General features: G+C 39.4%; 1 protein-coding gene and 1 long non-coding RNA gene across 2 annotated transcripts in view; both read right to left on the bottom strand.

Moving 5' to 3' along the window:
* Positions 1-82: 82 nt before the first annotated feature.
* Positions 83-26113, bottom strand: LOC126854300 (lachesin-like). The gene is made up of 9 exons (XM_050600890.1): positions 25493-26113; positions 7088-7209; positions 5882-6170; positions 4952-5110; positions 2765-2914; positions 2087-2237; positions 1340-1488; positions 1201-1257; positions 83-1019 (listed from the first exon to the last, which is right to left on the bottom strand). Exons 1-9 carry the CDS (start codon positions 25629-25631, stop codon positions 895-897), a joined length of 1341 nt encoding a protein of 446 aa, XP_050456847.1. The 5' UTR covers positions 25632-26113; the 3' UTR covers positions 83-894.
* The window catches only part of LOC126854310 (uncharacterized), a 72811-nt gene continuing 44943 nt past the window's right edge, over positions 83-27950 (bottom strand). The window contains exon 3 of the long non-coding RNA XR_007688098.1: positions 83-710. This is a non-coding gene — a long non-coding RNA (uncharacterized LOC126854310). The remainder of the gene's footprint in view (positions 711-27950) is intronic.

Genomic DNA, 27950 nt, shown 5'->3' with positions numbered 1-27950 from the left:
GCCAATTATAGATTGCGTGATATAATTATTATAATTATCTAAGAAGCAGGCTTAAAGTAGGTTGAAATGGTTAAACGCGAAATAAAGTACAACGTTCGAACCTTACTTTTATTTCGAAACATCAAAGTTTTCCGACCTTCAAACTCAGTCAGCAGCGCATAAATCAATGACAAAATGACCGGTGATTATTATCGTCGATTCATTAAGCATCTCCGCGAATCCCTCCCTTTCGAATTCCTCGATTCGCGTCTCGACGATTCAAGTCTGATTCACACTAATCAGCACAATTATCGTCAAAATCGATTATCCATATGAAAGATTATGCATTGCAAGGATATATATTTTGCAATGATTGCAAATACATTCCGCGATGTTACTGTAACGTTTTCGAAAACGTTGCAGCAACCTTAAAATATCCGTGTTCTGAAAGAGAATGCTGTGTAATATATTTACCATAAAACATAAAGTATGTTGAAATGGCAAAATTATATAGCACAATGTTTTATTGATTCGGCCTATTTTCTGACGATGGCTATACGAGTCGTATGAATCAAGCTTACTCGATCGATCCGCGAAAAGCGAATCTAAAGCGACGCGTACATTGACAACATTCATTGATCTAAAAATGTCCTCGGGAGTAGGAAAGGAAAGTAGGAAGAATTTGGAGCTCTAAAGACTCCGATTTATTATCTTATTCTCATTCTCTCTCTCTCTTTCTCTCTCTCTCTTTCTCTTTTTTTTTACTCTCTCTTTTGAGCGCTCTTTTGCCATACATCCTTTACTGCAATACTTTTCTCGCACTCGCACATTCGCTCTACATTCTTGTCTTTTTTTTTTGGCACAAAGTCATCCGGCACTAAGTAGCTTAGCGGTGACCAGTAATGGATGCCTTCTTCACCGTGGCCACAGTATTGGTATGAAGAAAAACATCGATAGGATGTGCGACAAGCTGCTACCACTTCCGGAGAAACCTTCGACGCCGTTGCTGGCGCCGGAACTTTGAGCAGCCTCGGCTAGACCTATATGAAAATTTTATCTTTTCACTAAAAAAAATGCGAAATCGATTCTGCGACAGCGGAATCGATTGCGCTGAAAATCCACACACATACACACAGAAGCTTTAAAGAGATTACGAAATTATAAAATTGTATCATGACAATCAAATTAGTATCGTTCGCGAGAATAATTTGCTCTACTTACCACCGATAATAGATACGTGATCTCTTCGTGGTGTTCTGTCGAAACCGATTTTAATCTCTGAAAATGGACATAACATAGTTTTGAAAATTTCGAAAATATCGAAAATCATAAAAACACATTCGCACGCGCGTAAACTTACCGTATAATCTCAAAGTCCCGTCCGCCTTTCCTAGACTATTTGTTGAGACGCATTTATAACTACCGACGTCTTTCTCCGTGAATTTTTTGATTAAAAGCCACATCAGGACCGTGTATCCCGTACGTTCCTCTCGCACGTTATATTTAGGGCTACGCATTACACGAACAAGTCTCAGAACGTTTTCCAAAAGAAAAATAAAAAGGAAAATGTTCGGCAAGTAGTAAGGAATCTCTATTGAACGAGTGCTTTTAGTTCAATTCCCATATGGCACAGAAAGTTTACAGAAACATTGCAGAAAAATATATTTGCAATATATTTGAAACACGTGTGCAAAAATTGTATAACATTAAACAATATAATAATGTTGAAATGTCTTTCGCATTAGTTGCAATCAGAAAACGCAACGATTATGTAACATAATGTAATTAATAAATATTTTTTAATCTATTATAATTTCAATTTTTTTCGAAATTACTCTTAAACAAATTCTTTCAGCGGAGAAAATCCAATATCGCATTTGATTCTAATATTATTTGACAGATTTGATTGTAATATTTTTATTTCAATATTGCTGCGATCTTGTGTATTAGAATTTTACAATTCCAATGTTTTTATACGATTCCAATCTTTTATGCGATGTAGCTGAAAAGTTCTGTGCTATATAGATTTTATCGTTATTTCATATCTCAAGCAACGTTATAGCGAGCAATTATTTGTATTAAGAAAATAACGAGCGAAATAGCTCACCCCTCCAATAACATTTCGTCTTCCGTGCCTCGTTGATTCTTTACCCAATAATTGATCGTGTTCGGAAACGCTTCGACATAGCACTCTAACTGCACGTCCGTACCCAGAGGTGCGCCCAATAGTTGGTTGGGTGCTTTTACAACGGGTGCAACTATAGAAATAAAGCAAGTTTAAAAACCGTGAAGAAACTTTTTTTTTTGTCAAATATATGCATAAGAGAGAATATAATTTAATTCCAAAATAAAATTTCCTTCAAGAACAAAATGAAAATTTGATTTTTCATCATATCGAAATGAGAAGCTCACGTCTTATTTATTTTTTCATACATAATTTCCAAATCAAAGATTAAATGGGAATTTTTATGCAAAGGAGATTTCGAAACTGAATTTACATTGAAATATATTTAACACCTTTAAAAATATGTAAAAAAATAAATAATAAGAAATAAGCTTTCATTAAATGAAAATCAAATTTTTATTTACGTTTTCAAAGCGTGCTTTCTTTCTTGAAATTTTCTTTTTCGAGGCAATCGCGACAATTCGCGTCGATCAAGCGATTGTTTTTCCGAGTCGATTAGCGAATTATTTTCCAAGAGACGTTTGCGAGACGAAGCGAGGCGAATCGAATCTGATTAAATCGGAACGAATCGAGCGAGCGAGCGAGCAAATTCGAGCTTACAATTCACAGCGAGCGTCACCCGCTTGCTAACTGCTGGCGGCACGTCGTTGCTGGCGATGCAGAGATACGCTCCCATTTGTCGCCTCTCGACACGGTGGAAATGCAGCAGCGAACCGTTGTAGTGGTCGTGCCTCTCGAAAGTGCTACCACCTGCGTACACGGGAGAACATTTTATCATGTCCGAAAATGAAACAAAAAAAAAAAAAAAAACACGGTCGATTGCGATCCTGTTCTTGGCTTTCCGTTCCTTCTCAACGAAAACAACAGAGTTTGATTACATCGGATTTTCATTATTCCCGATTACAGTACGAGAGAGAAAGACGAAACAATAGTTAAAAGTTTGATTGGAAACGTACAAATTAGAGTAGTAGACTAGGAAACGGGAAAATATACTCTTAATTCTCTTACAGATGTATACTTGGAAAAGTTTGCCGAATTTCTTATAAAGCGAGCGCTCTCGAGCCAAAGAAAGAAATCTCTTTGATGAGTCCTTCTTCTATGTCGTTTGCCATTTCTCGATTTTTATTTCAATTTTCGATTATAATAACTAGTATTGCGCATTAAAATTTTTAATACGTAATTGATTTTTATATTTTGTTATCTAGGCTGAAGATGAGCCAGAAAATCGTCCAAAACGTACATTTTTAATGCATACTTGTCAATAAAATTTAACAACAAAAAGTTTACGTATGAATAACACCTTGGCTCTTATTTGTCAATTTCCCTTTACAATTAATATTGATAAAAATCCCATTGATAAGAAAATATATCGGGCAATTACGCGCTGCGGATTCATATGGATAGCCAGTATGGATAAGATAGATAGTAATAGTCGATTAGTTTGATAACTCGAGAAGGAGAGAGAGAGAGAGAGAGATTCGCGACTGTGAATACGAAAGCGTATGTGCGCCAATTTGTGCTATGTAGCCCGGCTCTCTATGTAATGTACACGCGCACAAACCGAAATACCGTCGAGAGAGGAAGTCCTCTCGATTGTGCGCCCCGCACCCTCCGCGTTCCATCGCCATCGTCTTCGAAGCTAGTTCACAAAGAGGAACTTGTTTCAACGAGCTTACTCGTTACATCCACTCGTCTGCGTACTTACGCCCAATCTAGGCGAGAATATAAGTTCAAAAAGTCTTCCGTTCTCTCTCTTTCTCTCTCTCTTTCTTGACTTATTATCGACTTTCCCCGTTCGATCGCTTTCTCACTGTTTGAATTCGCGTGGATCATCGTCGTCTCATTTTTTTTTTAGGTTTGAAGGAAATATCAATAAACAATTTCGACTTTTCGTAAGTTTTTGCGTTAAATTTCTTTTTTAAAAAATTTTGCACTTATTATATATATATATATATTGCAGAAGAAAAGTGCTTTTCGATATAAGTGCCTTATATACTCGTGCGTTAGTTTACAATCGAGTCAAATTTCTATGAATAAGAGAAAAATTACTTTTCACGGCTAAACAAGAAAACGCGATTTAATATTGCCTTCCAGTATGGGAAAATCGATAGGAAGACGACAATAACGATAAGTGCAATCGGGAAAGGATTCGTCCGCATCCCCGCACTTTGATAATAGGTCGCGCTTTAACGCATCTCGACTAGGCAACTACGAGGTAACTAAGATATTAGTGGCATTTAATTATGCCATTAATATTGAATTATGTGTTGGAGAGCGTGTAACAACCACCACTCGTGAGAATTTCGCATCTATCTTTAATGCGCCTTGCGGAATCTCGCATCTTGATTCAGTAGTAGACGAAAAATTGAAGTTTTAATTTTTTATTTACCTATATCATCATTTTTTATCGTTAACTTTATTATGCCCAAATAATTTTATACCTAAATGCGAAAGATATCGCATCGATTATTGCATACCTTTTTAGCATTTTTAATAAATTACTTTGCATGAATAATCAATTTTAAAATTTCATAAATAGCATAAGTTATAAATATTGGTGTTTTGATAACGCATTTAAAAGATATATTAAAATATTTTTAGAACGTATCGTTTATGTATATTCGAATGGCAAAATTATATTTCAAGATTTATCTTGCCACGAAAATATCTGCTTGCGAATGATATTTAATCTTGAACTTCATGGCAACGATTATGAATGACGCATACAAATGAAAGGAATTAAAATTTCAATTGTTGCTTTACCTTCGATTGCATAGCGATTCTTACCGGATACGGAGCCTCTTATGACGATGGGTTCCCCGTCCTCCCTCCGCCAGGACACTCTCGGAGGCGGATGTCCTGTCGCACGACAGCTCAAAGTCGCGTTGTCGCCCTCGGCCACTGCCAGGTCTGCGCTCGTATCTCCGTAAACGATATCAGGCGGCACTACGGGGCAAATGTTCGTACCGATAAATACATGATGGTCCACCTGCCATCTCTCAGCGTGCGACAAAGTATCTTCTTCCTCTCTCTCTCTCTTTTTCTCTCTCTTTCTCTTACGAGTACTTTATGAAAGTCATTACGTAAAATCAGCACTTTGTTGGATCTCGTCTTTGAAAGAACAAGTATCTTCGAGGAAGTATTTACGGTAAAGGCAAGAGAAAGAAAGGATATAGAGCACAAGGAGCGAGGATAGGTATACTTAAGCGGAATGTTTCGAGACGAGGGAGGTAATTTTACGGGAGATCTTTTGTACGTTGCCATACGCGTTTTCCGGTTGTTCGTTCGTTCGGGCAAACTCAAAGGGTTTTGCATATGGGACGTTCCTTCTTCTACCCTTCCGTGTATCGATTTGCATGTTCTTTAAATAAATGTTTAAGCAAACGCTTATGTTATGCATTAGTTTTCGTACGTTCAACGTTCAATTTTGCGGCGTTCAACATTGTCTTTGATGTTTATAATAACCGGTAATAATTAGAATCAGTTTTTTTGCGAGAAAATATAGGAAGAAGAAAGCAAACAATATGTTTTGACAAGCGATTATCGTTAGAATCGACAAATATTCGGAAAGGAATTTTTTTCTTTTAAGAAGCTGTGCAAGCTGCTGCATCAGATGATTCTGAATTCTCGATCGATCAATTATACATTCTCTGCAACGCAGTTAGATACGAGAATTTGATACTGGGACAATGGGAAAGGAGAGATAACCGAGCTTACCGTGTATGTCGAGACAACCGAGCTCAGATATCATCGGACTGGTGTTGATCTGGCACATATAACAACCTCTGTCGGTCTCCTTCAATTGACGAATGTGCAGGCGCCACGTGCCGTTGACGACTTCCTCCGTTGCTTGGCTACTCCCCGTCACTCCGAAAGTGCCGCCGGACGCTCCGCCGGACCCGGAACTTCCGCCGCTCTCATAGGAGACCGAGATACGTGCATTATGCGTCACGATCCGGGTATGTATCGAGAGGATTGTCTGATCCGAGTTACGCAGCCATCCAACCTGGAAAGCCCGGCAACGCAACGCGAATATGCAGCTGTCGCTTCTTCGAGTAATAATTAAAATCAAATAAAGTTGACTATATTTTATTATATTCTAAATGAGCACGTCATCTTTCTGGAAGATGACAAGTATAGGGGAAAAAAAAATACAAGCGGTAAACGCGGAAAAGAGTAGTAAAGTATAATTATGAGGAGTATAAATTAAACTAAATACACATGGGAAAAAAATAAAAAAAAAAACTAGAAGAGAAAAGAGTTTTATGTACAATCTTGTTAGGACGAGGAAAAAAAATTTTTTTTTTTCCTACTTAGTTTCGAGATTAGTTGTGCCAGCAGCCGCAATTCGATTTGATCTAACCACGATTTGTTTTACTTCTGTTGGCTTTATTTCATTTTATTTCTAATGGAGAGGAGTGACGCGATATGAAGATTAAGCGCGCGTGCGAAGGAACAAAAAGAGATACTACTTTTATGGCGAATTTTTCACTCGTGGCAATTCAATTTTGCCACGTAGCACGTCTCCAGCGAACGTTACGTGACCTTACGTTTGCGATATCAGGATAGTCGACATTTGTTACGTTGCGTTTTGTCACATCGTTGTACCTTGGCTTGTACTTTTTCCGTCGCGATAAAAATCTGAACGATTTCGTCGAAAGCTGACACAAGCGTCATTTTAATTTGAATTTACATCGATACGATCCACTCGTAAACTGCAACGGTAGAAATTTTTACCGCCATGCAAAAAACGTGAAAGAGACTATAAAAACGACTCTTCGAAATGCGACCACTTGCGACGCGGCGATAAAATCCCATTACAGTATGAAGGACCGTCAAGTGCGCGGCAAATGCGTACGCATTTTAATTCACGTGGCTCTCTTATTCGCGCTTACACACATTACCTTTTCCGATGTGCATTACCTTGTACTTGCGAATGCTTATGTTGCGAACGCTGCAGGAAAAGATGACCTCGCGGCCAATCGCGGCAGTTTGATTTCCAACTGGTGCTACGAAAATCGGACCCGTGGCAGCGCTCGTCGAATCTGAAACATTCAATTTTGACTGAAATAACATTCGAGTTTCATCGTTTGATTTAAAACGAGATCATAAGAACTGGGTCGTCGTCGCGGTGAATCCTTCGTTAAGTTACATTCAAAAGATTTGCATACATTTCTAAATATATTTCTACATATACATGTGATTGCGCGCAACGATAGCCCGCTCCCCCCACCTCCCTCTCTCCTCTCCCCCCTCCCCCTCCTCACCGTTGAACGCACAATGAGTAATAATAATTTAATGCCACATTATGTCTACTATTTTTTAGCCCGTTCACCGACGGGGAGAGATTAATGGAAAAATATTGGAAGGCGGAAATTTCATCGTCACCCCCATTCATTACGTTGACAGTGAAATTTCCTTTGAAAATATTTCAACGGGCCGTGCCACCGGGACGGTAATAAGTGCATGTCGCAAAGTTTCTTAAGCACTATCAAGGGTAGCTAATTATCGCGTGCTTATTCACGCCTGTTGGTGGATTACGACGTCCCTAAACAGATAATGTCAAGTGGTTCAAAGTTGCAGGGGGTAAACTTGGTCGAAGCGTCAACCAACTTCGGGCACGGCTTCGTACGTGAAATTCTCGTTTGAGATATAGAGCGTTGGACGATCTTTTTATTTTACGCTACGGGACGTGTTACGAATAAACTCGATAAACAAACAGTGTTTGTGCGCCGTGAGAGAATAGATATCTATCCTTTAAAATATTACGACCGCGCTTTATCGTTTACCGTAACACGCTTTGTCGCGCGTTGTCTCTAATGTGCAAAATATAGCGTATGCGAAAATGTAACATTTAGTAAGAAAAGGAAAATGAAAAAGAGGCGAAAAATGGAAAGCGAGTGTAACATTCAAATTTAAATTGTTACGTACGATCATCTTTATTTCACACGTCCTCTATATTTTATTCCGACTTGTTTCGTTTTCTCCGTCGTAGCTTCCACTCGACCAACAGACGCTACATCCTACTTAGGCAATATCCAAATTGCCCTTCTACGGATTTAAGACGTTTCTGAGATGACATCACGGGACAAATCGCCGGGGAAATGAAACGAGCTGCCAGATTAGACAGTAGCAGCAGTATCCTCGTCGTCGTAAAAAAGGAAAGAAGAGGAGAGTCGCGCCGGTGTAGAAACTCACACTCTTTTGTACCGAGTGAACGACCCAAATTCTCCGAAAGACATGGAAGGATAGATGAGACGAGAGAATGTAGCAAAAGGGGGGAAAAAAACTCGAAGTTTCTTATTGTTCACGTTATCCTAAAATATTCTGCCTTATAACGCGTCAACGCGATTTAATTTCCCTTATCGTGGCAATTTTTATTTTTCTCGGAAAATATATAACTCCTAACAAAAAAAAATATATTATAAAAAGAGGCTTTAAAAAATATTATAACAATATAATGTAAAGGCAACAACACGCAACAAAGTAAAAAATATATGTAAAGAATAAAAAGGGAGAGAGAGAGAGAGACGACCGCGAATAATAAACATGTATACACAGCAAAGTAAATTAATTAGTTAAATTACTAAATGTATTTGGCGGCCAATATTTAATTAAATGTGTCGCCAAGTAATTTCCGACAGTAGCTATTATATATAACAAGCATCATTCCCGCATATTTATGTTTCTGTTTTGTTCTTTAAAACGGGGACGCATTTTATATCGTGGTGAGTTTAAAAAAGTGTACTCTGCCCTATCCGAGATATTCGAGGCAATCAACGGCCGGACATTCTCTGCATTTTTATTACAGGTAATTTACTTGCCACTTTCTTTCACAACTTTGCGACTTCGCGATACGTTTCGCGGAGGAAGAGTAACTCTTACGTTTGGAGCAAAATTTTCCATTTTCGCGTCTCGCTAAAAGTATTGGCGCGTGAAACAAAACACATCTATCACGTTAATAATGATGACATCTTTGACAACTTTGCTTCCGTATGTAAAAGTACACTGTGTCTGGAATAATAACGCACTCCCGTTATATATGTATATTACTATGCTTTCCGTCAGCGCCGATAACCGAGAGAAAATAATCAATCATCCTCGACATTCTGCAATTTTCTCGCCTTCACTCTCTTCTTTCTCTTACATCATTTCTTATCTCGAGTATTTCAAAGTAAAGTCAAGGAATCAATACGGTCGTCGCGTACCGCGCGCAATCATTTTCTCGCCTCAAACGGATACTGACAGGCGCGTCGAAATCAAATTCCAAGCACAACGTGTATTTCGATATAAATATATATTGATACGCGAGCGCGCGCGCGCGCGCGCGAGAGAGAGGATGACGAAGTTTTGATACGTGTCTGTAAGAGTACATATGCGATTTTTGATACGTTTACTTTCTCCGTGGCTCAATGGCCAGTTTCCGCCATGTAGCGAGGAAGGAAATCACCTTTTGACAATTCCTTCTCCCCCTCCCCCCCCGACCTCGATCGATTTGTTCGCGAAGCGCGGTAGAGCAGCCGCGTATTCTCACGGAAATCACCAAGTTATAAACTCGGAATGCTACGTGCGTTTGGGAAACAAGGAACATGCAAATGCGAATTCTATTCTCGATTTGTGGAAAATCGCGAGGCACGTTTCTTCGATGCTCTCGGCGTATGTTTAACTGATTAATAATCAAGCCGATTGTGAAATTTGTCACATTTGCTTAAAGCGTAGAATGAAATATATAAGTTTTAAGAGAGCGACACATCTCTGAATATCTAAAACGCGAACGAATAGGAAGGTATTCTGAGAGAAACTGCAAACACCACTTATTATACTCGTATGAATCGCTGAGAAAGATATATGCACGATTCAAACTAGTGTAACGTGCAATGAAAGTTATTATTAAACGTCGCACAGTGATTTCCGAGCTAATGAGGAGGGCAAGAAGTATAAATCTCTCGCGTGTCTTGGTATATATATATATATATATATATATATATATATATATATATACATATATGTATGTATGTATATGCGCATGTTCAAGTACGCGTATAAACTTCTCGTGAAACTTCAGACATCTCAGGAATATTCCAATCTCTGAATATACCGCGAAGGCAAACGGCTCTAAATATGAAATTCTCTTAAGCGGAACGGGCGCACGAGGGGAATTCTTCCCCAGCTGAGTATATACGTGTTGTAGCAAATTTTTACTTTCGTTCGTACGTAACGGCATGTATATATGATGGTCCGTTGTGGATGATAGGGGATGATTCTACATGAAAAGAGGTGAACCAAAAATGTGAAATGAGATCTTTTTGTGCACAATCTTTTCTATAAAATCTTTTTTATAAGCTTTTTGTAAATTATCTCTCTCACTTTCCCTCTCTCTCTCTCTCTCTCTCTCTCTCTCTCTCTTTCTGTGTATATCGCTGTATAATTTCAAAACATGTTAGTGTCAACATGTATATATACATCTGTTTATTAAACAGGAACGTGAGTCACTTTGCGAATTATCGATACGATCGGTTTAGTGACGTATAACTGTAGTTTAACAGTGGCAGATCCGTGAACGAAGGATAACCAACAATTGATAGTCATGCTCCTCTTAGTTTCTGAACAACGATATATCGATATACAGATATATATATATATATATATATATATATATATATATATATATATATATAAGCAGGATTGGAGCGGATAACGTGCGCACGCGCTCGTATAGTTTGATAGAACTTGGATAGAACTTCCGATTATTATGCCAATTCCCGAGCAACTCGCTCTTCGACTACTACGCTCTCAGAGATTAGATTCATCTCTCCGAAAGATATAATCTCCGGCGTGCTTCTGGCTAATAAAAAGACGCTCACAGGGATTGCGATGCGCTAAGCTTTTTGATATCGGTTCACTAGAAAACGAGCAATTTCTTTTTCCACGAAAGGAATCTTACGCCGTTTGTGTAAATCCAACTGCAATTTCACGGAGAGAAAATTTTACAGTAAATTACATGGGAAATATTATACATTCCTTTTGCAAGATTCATCGTAAAGCTGGAATATGACTTTAAGATATTTATTACTATAAAAATTGTAAATTATATATTTGCCCTATTGTTTGTTTCTTATGATTATTTGCTTGTGTATTAAAATATTTTAATAATTACAATACTTCTTTGTAAAATATATAAATATTATTAGAAAATATCGTGATCTTTTTTTACAGTAGTATGTTCCACGATTAAACAAAAATTGTAATTTTTATAATATTTCCTCCTTGTTTAACAAAAGTATTACGAGAGCATTATAATGTCATTTAAAATTCCAGCTTTTGAAAACAAACGAAATATGTTTTTGGTGTAAATGCGGACGAGCACGAGGGAATTGAGGAGTGAAATCCAGCGAATTGACCTGATAGGAAAATTCTGAGATAATCGCGTAACAATCTGTGTCGGAACATCAACAGCGGCTTGGCATCTAGAACAGTACACCAGTTCGATATGCCATGTATATGGCATCATATGTGCACGCGTCGAGTAGCCTGGCTGCGCTCGCAACAGGTTCTCCTCGACGTTCCAAGTTTCTCTCGGTTTCCGTGGGACACGGCGCCGCCCGTTATAAAACCGCCGCAAAATCGAATAATTAAATCCTCCTGTAAACGATCGAATATCAATTTACAAGTCGAATATACGTAGGATAATCCCCTGTTGTGTTGATACAGTCGCGCGGAAACGTAATGATTGGATGTGGAAAAATAAAAGAGGTGGACTAAAACATTTTCATGCGAGACTTCGTTTTCGGAAAAATCTATTTTGGTAATTAGACAATTTTGATGTCCTTTTCCAAGTGGAATAATTTTAAATTATTTTCCAATTTTAATTATTCCATTGCAATGATCAAAGAATTAAAGAACAGAAAGAAGAATTTAACGTCGTGTTTAAAAATTTAATATAAATTAAATAAAGTTCTTTGAATAAATTATTTGTCTATAAAATATTAAAAGAGAGATATTTTAAAATACTTATTTTCTTAAATGAAATATTTTATCTCTATACATATATTCTGAGATAAAAAGTTAATTTTTTAAGGTTTAATGATTGATTTTTTATAAAGCTTTAAATAAAAAAGGCTTATTTAAAATTTTTGATTTTTGTTCTTTTGGATAAAATTAAATTATTTGTATAAATCTTCAAATATTCCTTTAAATGTCTAATGTTTCGAATTATAAATCTAATCATCTTAAAATATAAATTTAATAGTTTGATAAATTCTGGAATATTAAAAAAAAACAAGTGCGTTTCTCTGAAAATCAACGAGTAATTATCTTACAATTTACTGGCCACGTCAGAATATCTCGGAAAAACTTGTAAAATTGTGGAAGTGACTGGGAAGCAATGAAGTACGATGAAACACTGAAAACTGAAACTTTCAGTTAACTGATCCCTTTGTATCTGAGGAAAGTTTCTAGGTCATTCTCTCCCACGAGGGCAAACGACATTCGTAAACAAAAAGGAGCGTGTCGATAATTATAGGCTAGTTAAACTCTCGATTGAATTATAAAGCGAATGACGTTGTTCGCGAACGGAATATCCTTGATATGATATTTTCTTGTAGAGATTAGAAATCCGGATACAATCCGCGCTCGAGTTCCGTTTGATAGATTTTCCATTATTCGCTATTATTAGCAATTAATTTTCGATTATCCGCGGCTTCGATTATGCGATGTATTAACCTTCTATCGACGTCGTCAAATTTGATCGAACGGAACGAATTAGTGACGTGTCAATCACACCGTATACATATCTATATCTTTTAGTGGGCATAATAAAAAATCGATAAGAAGCAAATATTTTGACGATACTTCTGTGTTTTTCGAGCGCGCGATGACGGAACGTTTGGCTAAACGCTGACAAAGTATGGTTTGTCTTTCTTGCCTCTTGCGAAACTGTAGCTCGTACAAGCGCCGATGTAATCTGCTCGCTAACGATGTCGACGTGCATCGGGATCCGTACTTAATTAATCCTCGAACGCGGATTCTGGAACGAGCGCGGAGTCGTGAGCGTGAGCGCGGAAGCGCGAGGAATCAAAGGATAGAACGCGCTTGTACCGGCGTTGAAACTTGTTTATTGAATTGCTACGTCGTACTGCGGTTAAATGCGAGGGGATGTTTAAACTCGTGGAAGTGAATTAAGAGTATCGAGTAACCTCTGCGAAAGTTTCCGAGTTTCAAGAAATTAGCAAAGTTTGAGACGGTACGATGGCAGATATGCGCACGGAACAGAGCGTTCCGGGGGGGAGCGCGGGGGGGAGGAGGTGGGGAGGAGAGCAAAGGGGGGTGGGTCTGATGCCTCCAAATAAGTCCGCGCCTTCGGCCAAATAAAATTTTCCCCCTTACTACCGCCATTCTTTGTTACCGTGCCCGATCGGTGGCTGAAATTACCCAACTTTTCGGCAAAACGTAATATTTTTTCGCGGAGAATGTATATCGCGCGAAACGCGAACGCATTTGCCGAGCATAGCCGAGTATATTTCCTTAGCGGAAAACAGCGGAAGCTCGGAAACGCCATTTGCCAAGTTCTGACATTTTGACGCAATAGACGTGAGACAAGAACGGAACACGAAGGGGAAGCAAGAAAATGAATTTGAAATTCGATTCTGACGCGTTTCACCGTGTGCATATTATTCCGCGCGCGTGTCATTCATGTTCAAAAACTCGGAAAAACGATGTCAATTCAACAATTCAGTGGGATGGTCAAATCCATTGAACACAATCATATTTGAAAAATCGATTCTCCGCAACGATGTTCAAGTTTCGCTAACACTGATGATATTTTAGGAATTTGTACAAGCTTTCAATCAAAACAACATTCATGAATAGAGTTTTTACCTCCGTACGTATTTAAAAAGAAACGTCATGTTTATATATATATATCTTTCATTATTCGAAATATATATATCAGAGGATTTATCGTTGCATATATTCTATTCTATAAATATACTTTGGGGATAAGAATAAAATCAGTGACAAAAATTGCTCGATAGTTTTCGTTGTCGTTCGCATTATAATCACACATCGGATTTTGCGATTCATGAGATGGATATATTTCGATGGAAGTCGTGTGTATATGCGCGGCGCGACGTATCCATCGAAATGCTAAAATGGGGAAAAAACGCGAGTGCGAGTGGGAACAGCGATTGAAGAATTGAGAGTCTTGACTACTGAAGCGCACTTTAAGCGCACTCTCGCGATGCACACTTGAGCCGAACGCCATATCTATTTACATTTGAGTCAGTGGATATGTCGAAAAGTGTCGGCCCCCTTCAATGCCAAACGCTCGTGCATGCACAGAAAACTCGCCAATTCACTTCTCGACTCGGATAATCTTGCCGCGTCTCTACTCGACGAGAAATCCGATTTGAAAGGATCACAATTATTTAAGGAAATTTTTATAAGTAATTATTATCATGTTTCATTCTTTTTTATCTCTCTTTTTTTTTAACAGAAAAATTGCGATTTAATCGACATCAGAGAAAAGCATGGATCAATTTTGTATAGAGTGATTTGTTATTTGTGATATAACAGAAAAAAGGGACGATTGATTCTACATCAACAAAAAAAGTCGAAAATATGGAATAAAGTTCTTTCAAACTTTGCTTTCGATTCTGAAAATCCATTGTGAAAATTGAGAAATTAATATCTTCTGTCATTTTGAAGTTGAGTGATTTTGAATTATTTCGCGAAATCGTTTCGAAAATTCGTTCAGCATGTCTTGACAAGTGTCAAAGTAAATACCGAAAATTTAAACATTTCATTTAAAAAAAAATAATGGAAAGTAATTAAAATTATTTGTAAAAAAAAAAATATTAAAATTATTTTTTTATTTTCTTAAATAAAATATTATGTGCTTTATTATTTATATATTTAGAATATTCTAAAAGTCACAGTAAAATACAATTTGTTCATGGTATTGTACTGTTAAAAATTATGCAAGTAGAAAAACGTAGAAAAAAGAAAAGTCATTAATCTTGCGACAAATTAAAACATTTCAATTTTTTGAAAAGTAGAACTTTATATAAAATAAAACAGAGTTTACTTCTTTTATCAAATTATTTTTTTTATATAAAAAATTATCTTTTCTTGCAATTAAATCATTATTAATACATAACCACTCTACGCATATACAGAAAACCTAAAATAAGATAAAAGTGATATAAAATATGTGATATAAAATGATTTAAAAACGCTTTAACAATGAAAGATCGTCAAACAAGTAGACAGATTTATTTCATGTGTGATATCAATGCGATTAGTTTGATATTTTCCAGATATTCGATACAAATGTTTGACTTATGCGGGAGCGCGTCTACTCGTCTCACGGATTTTAAATCAAAATCACTCATCCCTCCCATGTTGGCGTGCATAAAAAGCTGTTCTACTCGATCCACCGTACTCGAGTACTCTAGCGGACCATTCCTATATTTCATACTGATTTACACGAACAAAAGACCGATAAAACCGACGACAAACATCGCGGCGTAGCGAGAACATCCTTGTTACCAATCGCGCGACGATTTAATGAGAGATTCGTCATCCATTCGGAGTTTGATATTTGCTGTCGCGAGATCGATAAAAATTATTTCGAACAATCCATTTTTTTGAATGCAAAATTTAAAGCTGCCGTACAAATATCGCGGTCTTGCTATCGTAAATTTTTAACGGGTATAAAAATGCTCTCTCGAATAACTGGATAAACTCGTGGAACAATTTTCCGTCGTTCGTTTTACGCCGCGCCACATCTAAATTAATCTGTAAAAATCATAGAAAATATTTCGTTTGACGTGCTACGTTCAATTCGATCAATTATCGGATATATAATACAGTACAGTTGTACAGTAAAGTTTGAAGATGAGAAAACGCGTGAGCTCGACAAATGAACTCGATTTGCGCGTCGTGTACCATTTCGAACGAGTGAGTATTAATAGCAAGTACGTTCATATACGAGCGAATATAAAATGCTCGACGACTATCGGATAGAAAGCAAAATCGTGTAACGTGAAAATGCATGCCATAAAATACGCATTAAAAAGAAAGAAAAGTATATTTGCGTATAACCAGCCGACGAGACGTGGTGGTAAAAAAAGAAAACGTATCTCGTGAAAAATAATCAGTCGTCGCTCGGAGGAAAGATTAAGGTGATACCTTTCGCTATTCCTACAAATCCCCCTTTTGTAATGCGTGAGTTAAGTATTTACATTACAAAATTATATATTTATTCCGGCGGCTGATGATACGACGGATTTTGTAATATTAATGTTTTCATGGGAATGACCTGAGAGAAACAAAGAGATCGATTACATCCCGAGCGATCACAACGCAAAACTCTAGTCTTTTTACGCTCACTGCACTTAATTACGTTAAAAATAAGTTCGGACGGAGTAATTAATTTTAGATTCGCGTAAAAGTTTAATCACAAAGTTTTGGCCGGGCGCGGTAGTATTCGGAAAGTATCTTTTTAAGGGACTGTAAAGGCCGAGGAGAGCGACGAGTGAGTTTAAAGATATGGAGGAGTGGATGTGCCAGCACCTTAATCTTTTCCCCGGGAAAGTTTCTCCCGTCGCAAATCTTCCCGCGCGAGTGCGAGCGCGAGCGTGAGGACGTAAAGCGCGGCCCTTGTACCCACCACCCCCAAGGGAATACAGGGAACGAGCGTGTAAATCAGGAGACACTCGACTTTTTAAACAGTAGATTACCTTCTGTTCGTTTGAAGGTAGAGAGAATCGCCGTATTTCACCGAGGACGCAGGCGCACAAATATTCGTTATTAATCGATATATCTTTGCAAAAATTCTCACGTACTGTTGTTAATTATTTTTTGTAGCATCGCGAGAGAGAAAGAGAGAGAGAAGGAGAGAGAGGGGAAATTTACGTGCGGGAGATTATAAGAAAAAAAAAAAAAGGAAACAAGTGTCGCGATTTATGTCTGAGAGATTGAAAGATTGCGCGCTTGCGGAACTCATAATTCCGACACGCCGGTTATTGATACGGTGGATGCTTCGATATATCAGGAGGATGCCATATAGAAATCCGGCGCGCGGAATATAGATCGGTAGGCGGAAATAAATTCTTATACGTCCGGACGCGGATTAAGCGACGGGAGAAATTTACGTGGCGCGTCGCCGCGCTTTGGTAAATCAAGATCCTCGGTACGCTTATGGATGCGCTGGATACTGTGTGGTGGCAACGTTACGACATAAGAAAGGAACGTAATACGCCGCTATTTTCAAACTGACTCCCTTCTCCTCCCAGAATATATATGGGCCAGAAAAAGATCATTGTGTATATTTTAAATCGAGCAAACATATCTACACGTATGTATATCTTTGTCTTGATCACGAGGTGACGTTTTAGAGGTGACGATTTCGTCGCAGCGTCTGCCGCGTTTGAAAAGCGAAAAGCGAGTTACCGGTAAATTACCTTTGCGCTTGCAAAGCAAAATCAATTACGTCGAGTATCAGCGAGTTCGCTTCGTACGATCACGTAGCAACGTAATAAAGTCCTTCGTTTACGTCGCTATGCGAGCGCGACTCGTCACACATTTCGAGACGTCTCTTAACTTTATGAGTCCCTGCCAGGCAACGGGAGCCAAGGAGTGAACAATTAAAGGAAAAGCTGGGAGGAGCATAGGAGCCGCGTGACAATACATTATGAAAGTCGAAACGAACGTAAATCCGGATAGTAAAATCCGCGGAGCGAAGGGGAGGGACAAAGGGTTACTCGGAGGATTTCTCAATTACCGAAATGGAATGTGTGACGAACGGAGGTAACGGGGAGCGAAAACAGAGAGACGTAGACGGCGACGGTGAAGTGACAAGCAGCCCGACGGGATTTTAAGCCCGAGATGTCACGAGAGTTTAGCGAAACGCTTAGAGAGGCTATCTAACGAGAAATCCTTTTGTCCCGCAGGATAATCTTTCCTTTCCATCGCCGGCCCGTCTCACCACGCAATGAGAGATCTTTTGATATGAAATTAAATCGTACGATCTTTCTCGCAACGCAAACAAGTATAATATTATAACGAAAGAATAAAGGAATATAATATAAAAACGCGCGCGCGCGCGCACTTCGACGAGGGTTGAAAAGAGATGCGCGAAAAGCGGGGAGAAACGGTTCTTTCCATTAACTCGTTCGCGCGGTCGAGTCTTACGCCGTATCGGGGAATCTCTCAGGAAGGAATTAGACGGGTCCTGGTGTAGACATCGAGGGCTTACCGTAGAGCACGGGAGCATCTGATAGGGGCGACCACCTGTCTCGTATTTCAACTTCTTCCCGGCTCAACCGGCTCTTCCGCATTGTTCGCCCCGTATATGCAGCGAAAAGCACGTTGCTATGAAAAACCCTGCATTTTCAGACCTACCATTTTCTCTTTCCGGAATGCGTCCCGACTCCGTATGATATATATCATACAGAGCGATATATATATATATATATATATATATATATATATCGAATAACTCACGTAAAAATAAATCCCATTATTGTATTTACACATTAAATTTTGATAAGAGAAACAAGATTATATACGAAGACTATACAAGTTGAGAGAGAAGAGATTATTAACGCGTTATGTAACGGGATAGATAATAGGAAAATTAATTTGAACGTTACTCCCGAAGATGAGCCGTAATTCAGGTCGCTCCTTCAAACGTTTTCGCTAAACTCACGGGACGCGAAATTAATTTTGCGGTTATTCTCATAAGGGCGAGATTCTCCGCCCTCAAATACGCATCTGCAATAATATATAAATCGTGTAATGTAAAGGCGCACGGATAGGATATATCATAGGAGAAGCAGGATTCCCCGGGAACGAATTGACTTTGCGAGAATTTGCGAACACGTAATAAAAGCGAATAAGCGCAAATATTTCTCTCTATCGGTGAAAGATGGCAGTAACATTGTTATAATCGCGGCACGATTTTCGAGTCTCCGGGAATTGCGCTGTCGCGATGTAACCCAAATCAGTCAGCGACGTGATTGTTGCGTCGACGGCAGAAGAGGAGAAGAAGAGAAAAAAAAAAAACCCAGGAAACGTAGGTGCATAGGACGAAACGTCACATCACGTTCGATCCTCACATCGAACCGGAAAATTGTGCCGCGCGCGAAACAGACTCGAACCAATTTTTTTTTCTTCTCCCGCCCCATTCTCCTCCCTCACTTTTCTCTCCATCCCGTTTCCCAAATGTATCCTCACCGCGCGGCTTCAAAACGAAAATATATGTACTGATCGGCGAGTGGGAAATCGCTGTTTGTTCGTGACTGCGAAACGAGATTTTTGCGGAAACGGAGAGAAAAATTGCAATCGAGATTTGTGGAGCGTTTCGATTGACGGAGTCTATTCTTTTTTTTTTTGTTTTTATTTTTTTTTTATTTTGAATAGGTTACTCGCGATACACCGAGATCTACGGGGGCGACGTGCAACAATCTCTTGATCGTTATGCTCGCGGGGATATTCGTCACAATGGCTTCGCTATTCTAAATTAGCTCGACTCTTCGATGGGATTTGGAAAGAGAGATTCGCTCTTCCCGATACGACAACTTCTCGTTATAATGATTCTTTGAGAGAAGACGTATTTTTCAAATTAATATGAAAAGATTTTTTTCTTATTTTTCACATTTTAAAGAGACAAGAGTGCGAAACATTATTTATTTCTAAATTATCGCCGTTGCTCTCTATCTGAATTGCTGAATTAGTGATTTTATATATCTCAATATCAGTTGACGCGTCGCTGCTATATTTAGCGATATTATATTAAGACAAGACACAAAGAATCAATATATGTCGTGACTTCAGAATTCCGCAGATTTAAGTGATATTGCCAAATAACTTTGAACAAATTAATTAATATTAACAATAAGTGAAAATCTTGATTGTATGCTATATATGTTTGGATTCTTAAGGAAAATTGACATTAGCGACAACGAATTAAAATGTTTATCTCTCGAAATTAACTCGCAATGAACTTTCTGAATGCTTAAGCAGACGTTGTTCTCTCGAAAAGCTCTGCGAAATGATAGAATGGAAAATTGATGGAAAATAATTTCTTCGTCGATAAGAGAATCTCCGTATGTTTGATAAATTTTTTCGCGATTGTACGAAATACATTGTGTTCCGATATGTACATACACATGGATATAAGAAGACATTTTCGATTACAATGGAGAAGTAACATGTCGTTCAATTTACATGCAAAGCAACAAGAATTCGCCGGAGATAACTGTGTCTCATTTTACCGCTCGTTGACATTATTGGATCCAGACATAATTGGGCATTTGAATACACTGTTATTACCGTATATTCCGTTAAAATGTCACACTTTATGCGTGTTTACCGTACGACACGTATTATTATGGTGTGTCTCTCTCTTGTTTTTACAATGCCTTTGAAAAAAAAAAAAAAAAGAATTAACGCTTACACCATATCGCACCCTCATTTGTCAAATTGGATTACGATCATCTACCTCGGCCGGAGTTGTTAATCAGCGCCGTGAATGTTTATTTTTATCAATGCAATTAGGCAGCGCGACACGGCAGTCGGAGAGATTTTAACGTCAGACTACATAATAATATTGTAATATTTTATTTTCCCTTTTTCGCGTCGCGACCGCGTTATTATTTTGCATTTTGTATGTGTGTTTCGCGCGGTATAGCTAATTAACGTTTCGCGTACCTTCTACGTAGCGTGGCGTTAATTATTCTCGTCCTCGGCTATAATAAATTTATTAACAACTATATATTATTTAAATCGCATGCTCAAACTAGGTCTCTCGTTCTTGCATTCAGCAAAGTATTAGTATCCGCTCTGTTTGTCACTCGCGATGCTCGAACTTTTCACGCATAGATTACTTTTTTCCACATGCAAGACATCATTCACACACTTTATATTTACACAAGATGTGCATGGATGATAATAGAATTTCTCGAGAGTATCGAAATATACGTCTACGTAAAAATGTTTTCTCTTGAGTCCCGCGAGTCTCGATGAGGAGACGCGCACATCATTCTCGTATACCGGTGTACCAATAATTTTAATTATTTTTTTATTCGATATACGAAAAAAAATAATCGATCGATCGAGCGGCCGGGAAAACGCGCGACTGACGCGCGTTGACGGAAATAGATCTGACAGTTGCTCTCTACGCCAGTTCCGTCATCGTATTCCAGCGGTTGCAAAATTCATACCCGGCCGAGGGCGTCGAAGTTTTCTTAATAACGGAATCCTGAATTCCGGCTGTTTCTCGAAGTAGGTCGTGCTCGATGCGATTTCCTAGGTCGTATCTCCATTTCCTGCGCGCGCGACTCCTCCGTATCTATCCAATCGGCTTCGCGTATCAGAGTTTCTCCTCGGGGACATAATTTCAAAATAGGGACTACGTCTTTATAACGGTTAGAGAGCTCCTTCCCCCCCCCCCTCTTCCTTTCCCAAATTTTAATAAGACAATAGACGACATAAGTATGATGTTACACTTCCCTTTACTCGGATCAATTTGCTTATTCGTTATTTCGAGTTTCTCATTGAAATTTTCTATATTTATGATTCCTTCAAGAGAGATAAAGAATCCACGTGTCAGTTGGAACGCTAAAGTGCCCGCTAAAGTGCACGTGACGGTACGTTTAAAAGCGCGGGTACCAGCGACAAAAAGTTTTCTCGTATATCAAGGCGATGACTGCAAAAAAAAAACGCACCGCGCCACGTCAAGCCGCTTTGCGTGCCTGCGTGGACGACGAATAAATTCAAGCTCGCGTAAAACGATCTCGGAGAGATCGAGAGAATTTTTTTAATCGAATAGAATTGTCTTACGAATTGTTTTTGAACAACTCGCGGTTTGCATATTTAAAGAAAGCATGACATCAATGTCTGATAACATTAGTTTAAATGTTTAGATATTCATGGCACATTTCGATATGCAATAATATCGGAAATCTTTACTCGAGTCTAATTAAATGTAATATATAAATGTATAAATCAAACTCTATTAAAAGAATAATTGAATTGCTTATTTAATGATATTTCCTCGAGTAATTATAAATTATTATGTATAATAGCGCCACTTAATTATTAATCGTGGAAGGGAATAACAATATTAATTCATCAAGCGCGAGTGCACATATAAAGGAAAGGACGGGGAGAAGAAATTTAAACTCTCCGCTTTTCTATTTAATTAAAAAAATTAATATTTATTTTTATATGACGCAAAATCATATTAAGGAAATCTCGCTACTTCGCGAGACATCATTAAATATATCATTATTTCACAGCTGATTGATTCGAGATGTGTCCACTAACAATACAATAATACTTGAAATATCATAGTGAATTAAATAGAGATGTCAAATACAGTGTTTTCTGGTATGTAACATTCCTATTATACCGTGTGAGCGATCGATATGCTAAAAACACAATCCCCTTTCATCAGCAGTAACTCGGAAATTTGTAAAATGAAAAATTCCATATTTTTTGTCGTTTTTAAGCCGATATTTGAGATATAGATATGTATATATATATATATATATATATATATATATTGACAAAATGACTGAATAATTTTTAAAATTATTAAAATTATTTAATTTTTAAAATTAGATTTAAAAATATAACTATATAGAACACGCAATAGGTGATGTATAAATAAAAATTGATAAAATTAATTAAATATATATATATATATATATATATTATAGATAGAGAAAGAGAGAAAGAAATGATACCTGTCTCTCTCTCTCTCTTGTCATCAATGTATAGGACACGCAAAAAAAAGGAAATAGAAGGCGAGCATGGACTCTGTAAAGTATAGTTAGTGCCACATGATACGTCTTATGCCGATAAAAAGTGTAACCACCAGGAATGACTTTTTGTGGGAGGGAAGGTTAAACGGCGAAGAGTCGAACGATCGCGCCTCGAGGGGGATACATTTCGGCTTTTTCTCTTTCGCGTTAAAAGTTGACCTTACGCGTATTTAAACGGTTCGTTAAGTTGATTCTCCCGGTTAGATTTTCATTTAATTTAACGACAGCGGCGTTTTTCAGTCCAGCCCTCTCCCTCCCCCCCCCTCCCCCATCCTCCCCTGCCACCGTCTCTCTTCTTTAGCTCTCGATGTCCCTCCGGTGACGCTAACGAACGTGTTTGCAATTTTGACAAATTCTGCGCTAGAATTTCGCCTTTCGCGCTAACAATGCAAACGTCGTTACTCATCCGTCACACGGTTTTATAGGAAAAGTCGTTTCGTCGCATTTTTACAGACACACATCGCATTTCGCGCACATTCACGCGAGTGTACCTGACGTGATATATATACACGTGTCGTAAACGTTCTTTATCGCTTATCCTTCACAGACCTATTACGGTTAACATGTACGGGTGTTATCCATTTTAACGCAACGTGTTGCGCGATATCGCGCATCGTATGTGCATCGATGGAATGCGAATGCAGACGGGTTAATTCAGCGAAGCGGAACGGTAAAGCGCACCGATAAGCGAAAAACGATTGTAGTGCGATGGAGAGAGCAGCGAGGAAGGAAGACTGAGCGTGTTTACTCGATTTCACTCGCGGGATCATCGAAAAAGTGTCGCGCGAGTAACGATAGACGTTTATCGATGAGCTGTCAAAAATTGATCTTCGCACTTTCCACTTGTCGATACGCGTTACCGTACACACTTGATTCTTCGAAGACTCGATCACCGTGTATAGGCGCAATCTGGAACACGTGAAAAACATCGGACGATATATCGTATCATCGTACGATGTATGTACGCGCTTCAGAAAAAGAGAGAGAGAGAGATGCTTGAAAAAAGGATTCGACATTATTTCAAAATGACCTTCTTAAAGCGACCTTTACCGCGAAATCTACTTACGGTGGACTTAACGACTTCGGCCGCGGTTAAAGCTATATAGATATGCCACGCAATTAATTCTCTAAGTTTCCACCGGCAAGCAAATCGATGCAAATCCTTGAACAAAATCCCTTACGACGCACCGCCTCGTAATAACTCCCGTCCCGACATCGGATTTGCCTATCCAAACTTCCGTTGAAAGCGCGCTCGAATGACCTATGTCACGATGATTTAGATCATATCGACAAGGCGAAAGAGATCAAATCGATATCGTTGAAATTTCCACGGGTGCTATAGATCGTATAACAGATCGCTTAACTGAAAGACACGCGATTCCTGTATAGTGTATAGCGGGACAGAATTACGCGGATGTCGACGCATGTGTTTGTCAATGGATATGGATATTATTGCCTCCGCAATAATCGCCAATCATTTCAATTATGTTTTGAATATACTCCCCTGTCGATAGCAAACTAGATAATAATAACATAAACAATAAACAAAGCAGATATGTACGCCGAAAATGACTGTGTCCCAAAAATTCTAATCGTAATTAAACCAATTTAGTAAAAAAAAAAAAAACAGCAAAATAAAACGCTTAAATTTCAATATATCGAATATATTTTCGAGATTGATTTGTCGCGAAGAACAGAATGAAAGAATCGAAGGAAATTTTATCGATCAAATTCATTATTAATAAGATCATACGGAAATTATGACAAAAGAAGAGAACTTTTTCCATTCTTGTACTTATCACGTGGTTTATGATGACAATTTAAGCCGGGAGCAAATGAATGAGAAATAATTCTGTTGCTTTCCCAAAGTGGTAAAAATTCGTAGCTTTGCGAATGCGGGATTTTATTTCTCAAAAACTTTAAAAGTCGCGAAACAACGGAAAGAGGGAAACGCGATTTGGTAAAGCGGACGAAACGAAATTTATTTCGATAAAGAAAGATGCTATATGCGTCGCCGGGACAAGCTTTTCCTTCGAGAACACGCGAGTCAGCGAAGATGCGAAGGATAGGTAGCGAATTCGTGCGAGCAAACAATACGGCAATAAACTTCATCGCGAGAATTTTCCGCGTGAAATCTCGTCTATTTCCGTTTGTATGGAAAATTGACGGCAAATGCTGAGAAAATGTTTGAAATTCGTAGCATCGTCGGCTACAATAGCGAGTTGCCGTTGTGAATTCTTTCAGTTTTCGCAACTCGGCGAAATCTGAAGAAAGCGCGCGTCATACAACTTTTACGCGCGGTAAAATTTTTCTTGCATTTTCGCGTGCGTCACTTTCCAGTTGCAAGCAGGCAAAGGCGTAGATAATTAGACGAGAAATTTAATTATCGTTTGAGTTAATGTAACGAAACATTAGATAGAGGTAAGCTCTCTCGACTGAGTCGAGAGTGAAAAGCGACTCGCGTGCCACGACGCCAGTCTCCCTTTGACAAATTTACCTTGATGAAAGGCGGAACGCGCGACGCCGTGCACGACGCCGTCAAAGCCGACGAATATGAGAAGCGGTGCAAGCGCTGCGAACATCGGGACCGTCCTGGAACGCGCGGCATTCGCGCCGCGGGCCTGCAGCAGCGTCATTCCTAATCCCCCGGTTAGACGCGACGCACTCTCGCGCGATTCTCCGATGCCGCGATTCTCCCGGGGTGCAATGTCCTATATCACCCGCGATCCGCTCTCTTACCACGCGATTGGTCCACGATTAGCGCACCTGGTGTCGCCTGGTGCGCCTTACGCGCGCCTGGCACGTGCTCGGAGCAGCTCCCGGCCGAGCGTCTCCGCTCATCTCCGTGCGTTGACGCGCGAACCGCGAGACACTCTCTTCCCGTGGGATAAACCGACAGCACCGTCGGTGTCGCGAAGCGTGACACGCCGGCGGAGGCACGTCGAGTCGGCACGCATCGACGTGGCTCAAGGTCACGAACGCGCGCGCCAGAGAATCCGCGAAGAACACTCCGATCCGAAGAACACGAGACGAAGCTCTCTCGTTCCCCTACTCTCGCCGCGAGTCCTGGTCCTGGTCCCTCTGTCCCGGGCCGTAGACTGCTGCCTGGAAACCCTCGGAGTACGGAGTACGCTCGTGCCTCCTCCAACCATTCCCCGTTCATCCCCTTGAGCACCCCCGGCTCCGCGTTCCGTCCCGCGACTCGCCACCGATAAACTTCCTACGGGCACCCTCCGATACTCTCTCCCTCGCTCTCGCGATCTCTCTCTCTCTTTCTCTTCCCCTCTTCGTTGTGCAGCCCGCACCAGGAACATCTAGCGGCGCTTGCGCCATCGTAACCGTGCCCTGATGCCCGGGCACTGCCGCTGCCACTGCTGCTGCCTCTGCCTCTGCCTCTACCTCTACCTCTGCTTCTGCCGCTTCCTCGTACCTTGGCGAATCTCTCTACGGTCTGTCTCTCTTATCCCCTCGCTTGTTCTTTCCTCTCCTTGTCGGTGGCCCTTTTCGCGGGGGAGACCTTACGGTAGTAGAGCTCCCGCGCGACCTCCTGCCTCCCCCTCTGCCCCTCTTTCTTTTTCGCTCTTTCGACAACTCGGCCTCTACGTTCCGAATTTCCTCTCTCCAGGACCCCGTCCTCCTGGTACTCGACGGAACGCTCACCCCTCTACTCTCGAGGTCTCTACTTCGCTTCTTCCTGCTATTCTCGGTCGGGGATCAGATCGGCACATAGACCGAGACAATTTGATGGTCGGCAAAAGATTTGAAAATAGCAACTACTAGCTAGTGCTAGTGTTATTAGGAAAACGATTCGGGGTAACTTGCGGGTGATGTTGTGGCTATCTCTCCCGTCGAGTGTCCCTTCTCTCACCGATTTTCTCACTCCGGGAGACCATTTAATTTTAGATATTGTTCCCGGAATTGCGAGCTACGATAGCCACGCGAGCAACCGTATGTCGTCACGAATAATACTTCCCGTAGATTAAGCGCTACCTAATTCAGTTTATTTTCTACGTGCTGATCGCTCAGAATGTCTATCTCTTGGAAAAACGACTCCCACGACGATCAGCCGTAATCCTGTCGCGGGCAATAAAGAAACAACTTTGTACACCACCAATGGCATGGATATATAAATCCCCGCGATGGATATTACTTTTTTAGAATACAAAGTAAATTCCTCCTTATAAATATAGTACGCTCCCCGTGGGGGTAATTTCAAATTAGTGTAACATAAGAATGCATAAAAGAAAATAATAATAATAATAAAGTTGGTAAAAATTAACAGTTGCAAAATGCAAGCGTTCACCTGTAAATTCATTATAGCGTTCCGCATGGGTCCGATAAAACTATTTGCAAATTTAAATACTCTCTCTCTCTCTCTCTCTCTCTCTCTCTATATATATATATATATATATATCTTAAGCCAATATTTTACACGTGTCATATGGCGAATGCATCGACTAAATCCATGGGCAAAAAATAACAAATGGAGAAACGTCAAAAGCGACGAAAATAATTTCAATCTTATTCCCATATTTGGTCAACATGTGAAAATTCAATGATCATTATTAACAAAATTCCGCTTCGAGTGTGCGACGAGAAATAGTGTACATACGTTATCCATATCTATTTTTAAAAGCGAAAAATATAGGTTTCTCTTTGCAACGCGACGTTTAATACAACCGGCCACTGGAAAATATTGCAACTGGAATTATACAAAACCGTAACTTTTCAGGAGAATTACAATATTTGCGCGCGATAGTCTCCTTTTCCCTCGTGCAAAAAAAAAAGCTCTTTTTTTTATTTATTTATTACAATAAAGTATATTAAATAAATTCTGATGGATTTACGTGAGCTAGTAGAATGCACTTAATTCCATTGAGATTACATAGGATAGCAGGGTAAAAAATTATTGTAACTGTTCCAAAAGGATATCGCATTACATTACATCAAATATA

Source organism: Cataglyphis hispanica, chromosome 1 (genome assembly GCF_021464435.1).
Source record: "Cataglyphis hispanica isolate Lineage 1 chromosome 1, ULB_Chis1_1.0, whole genome shotgun sequence".
Lineage (NCBI taxonomy): Eukaryota > Metazoa > Arthropoda > Insecta > Hymenoptera > Formicidae > Cataglyphis > Cataglyphis hispanica.
The sequence above is the reverse complement of the archived record's forward strand: the minus strand, read 5'-3'. Positions and strand labels throughout refer to the sequence as shown.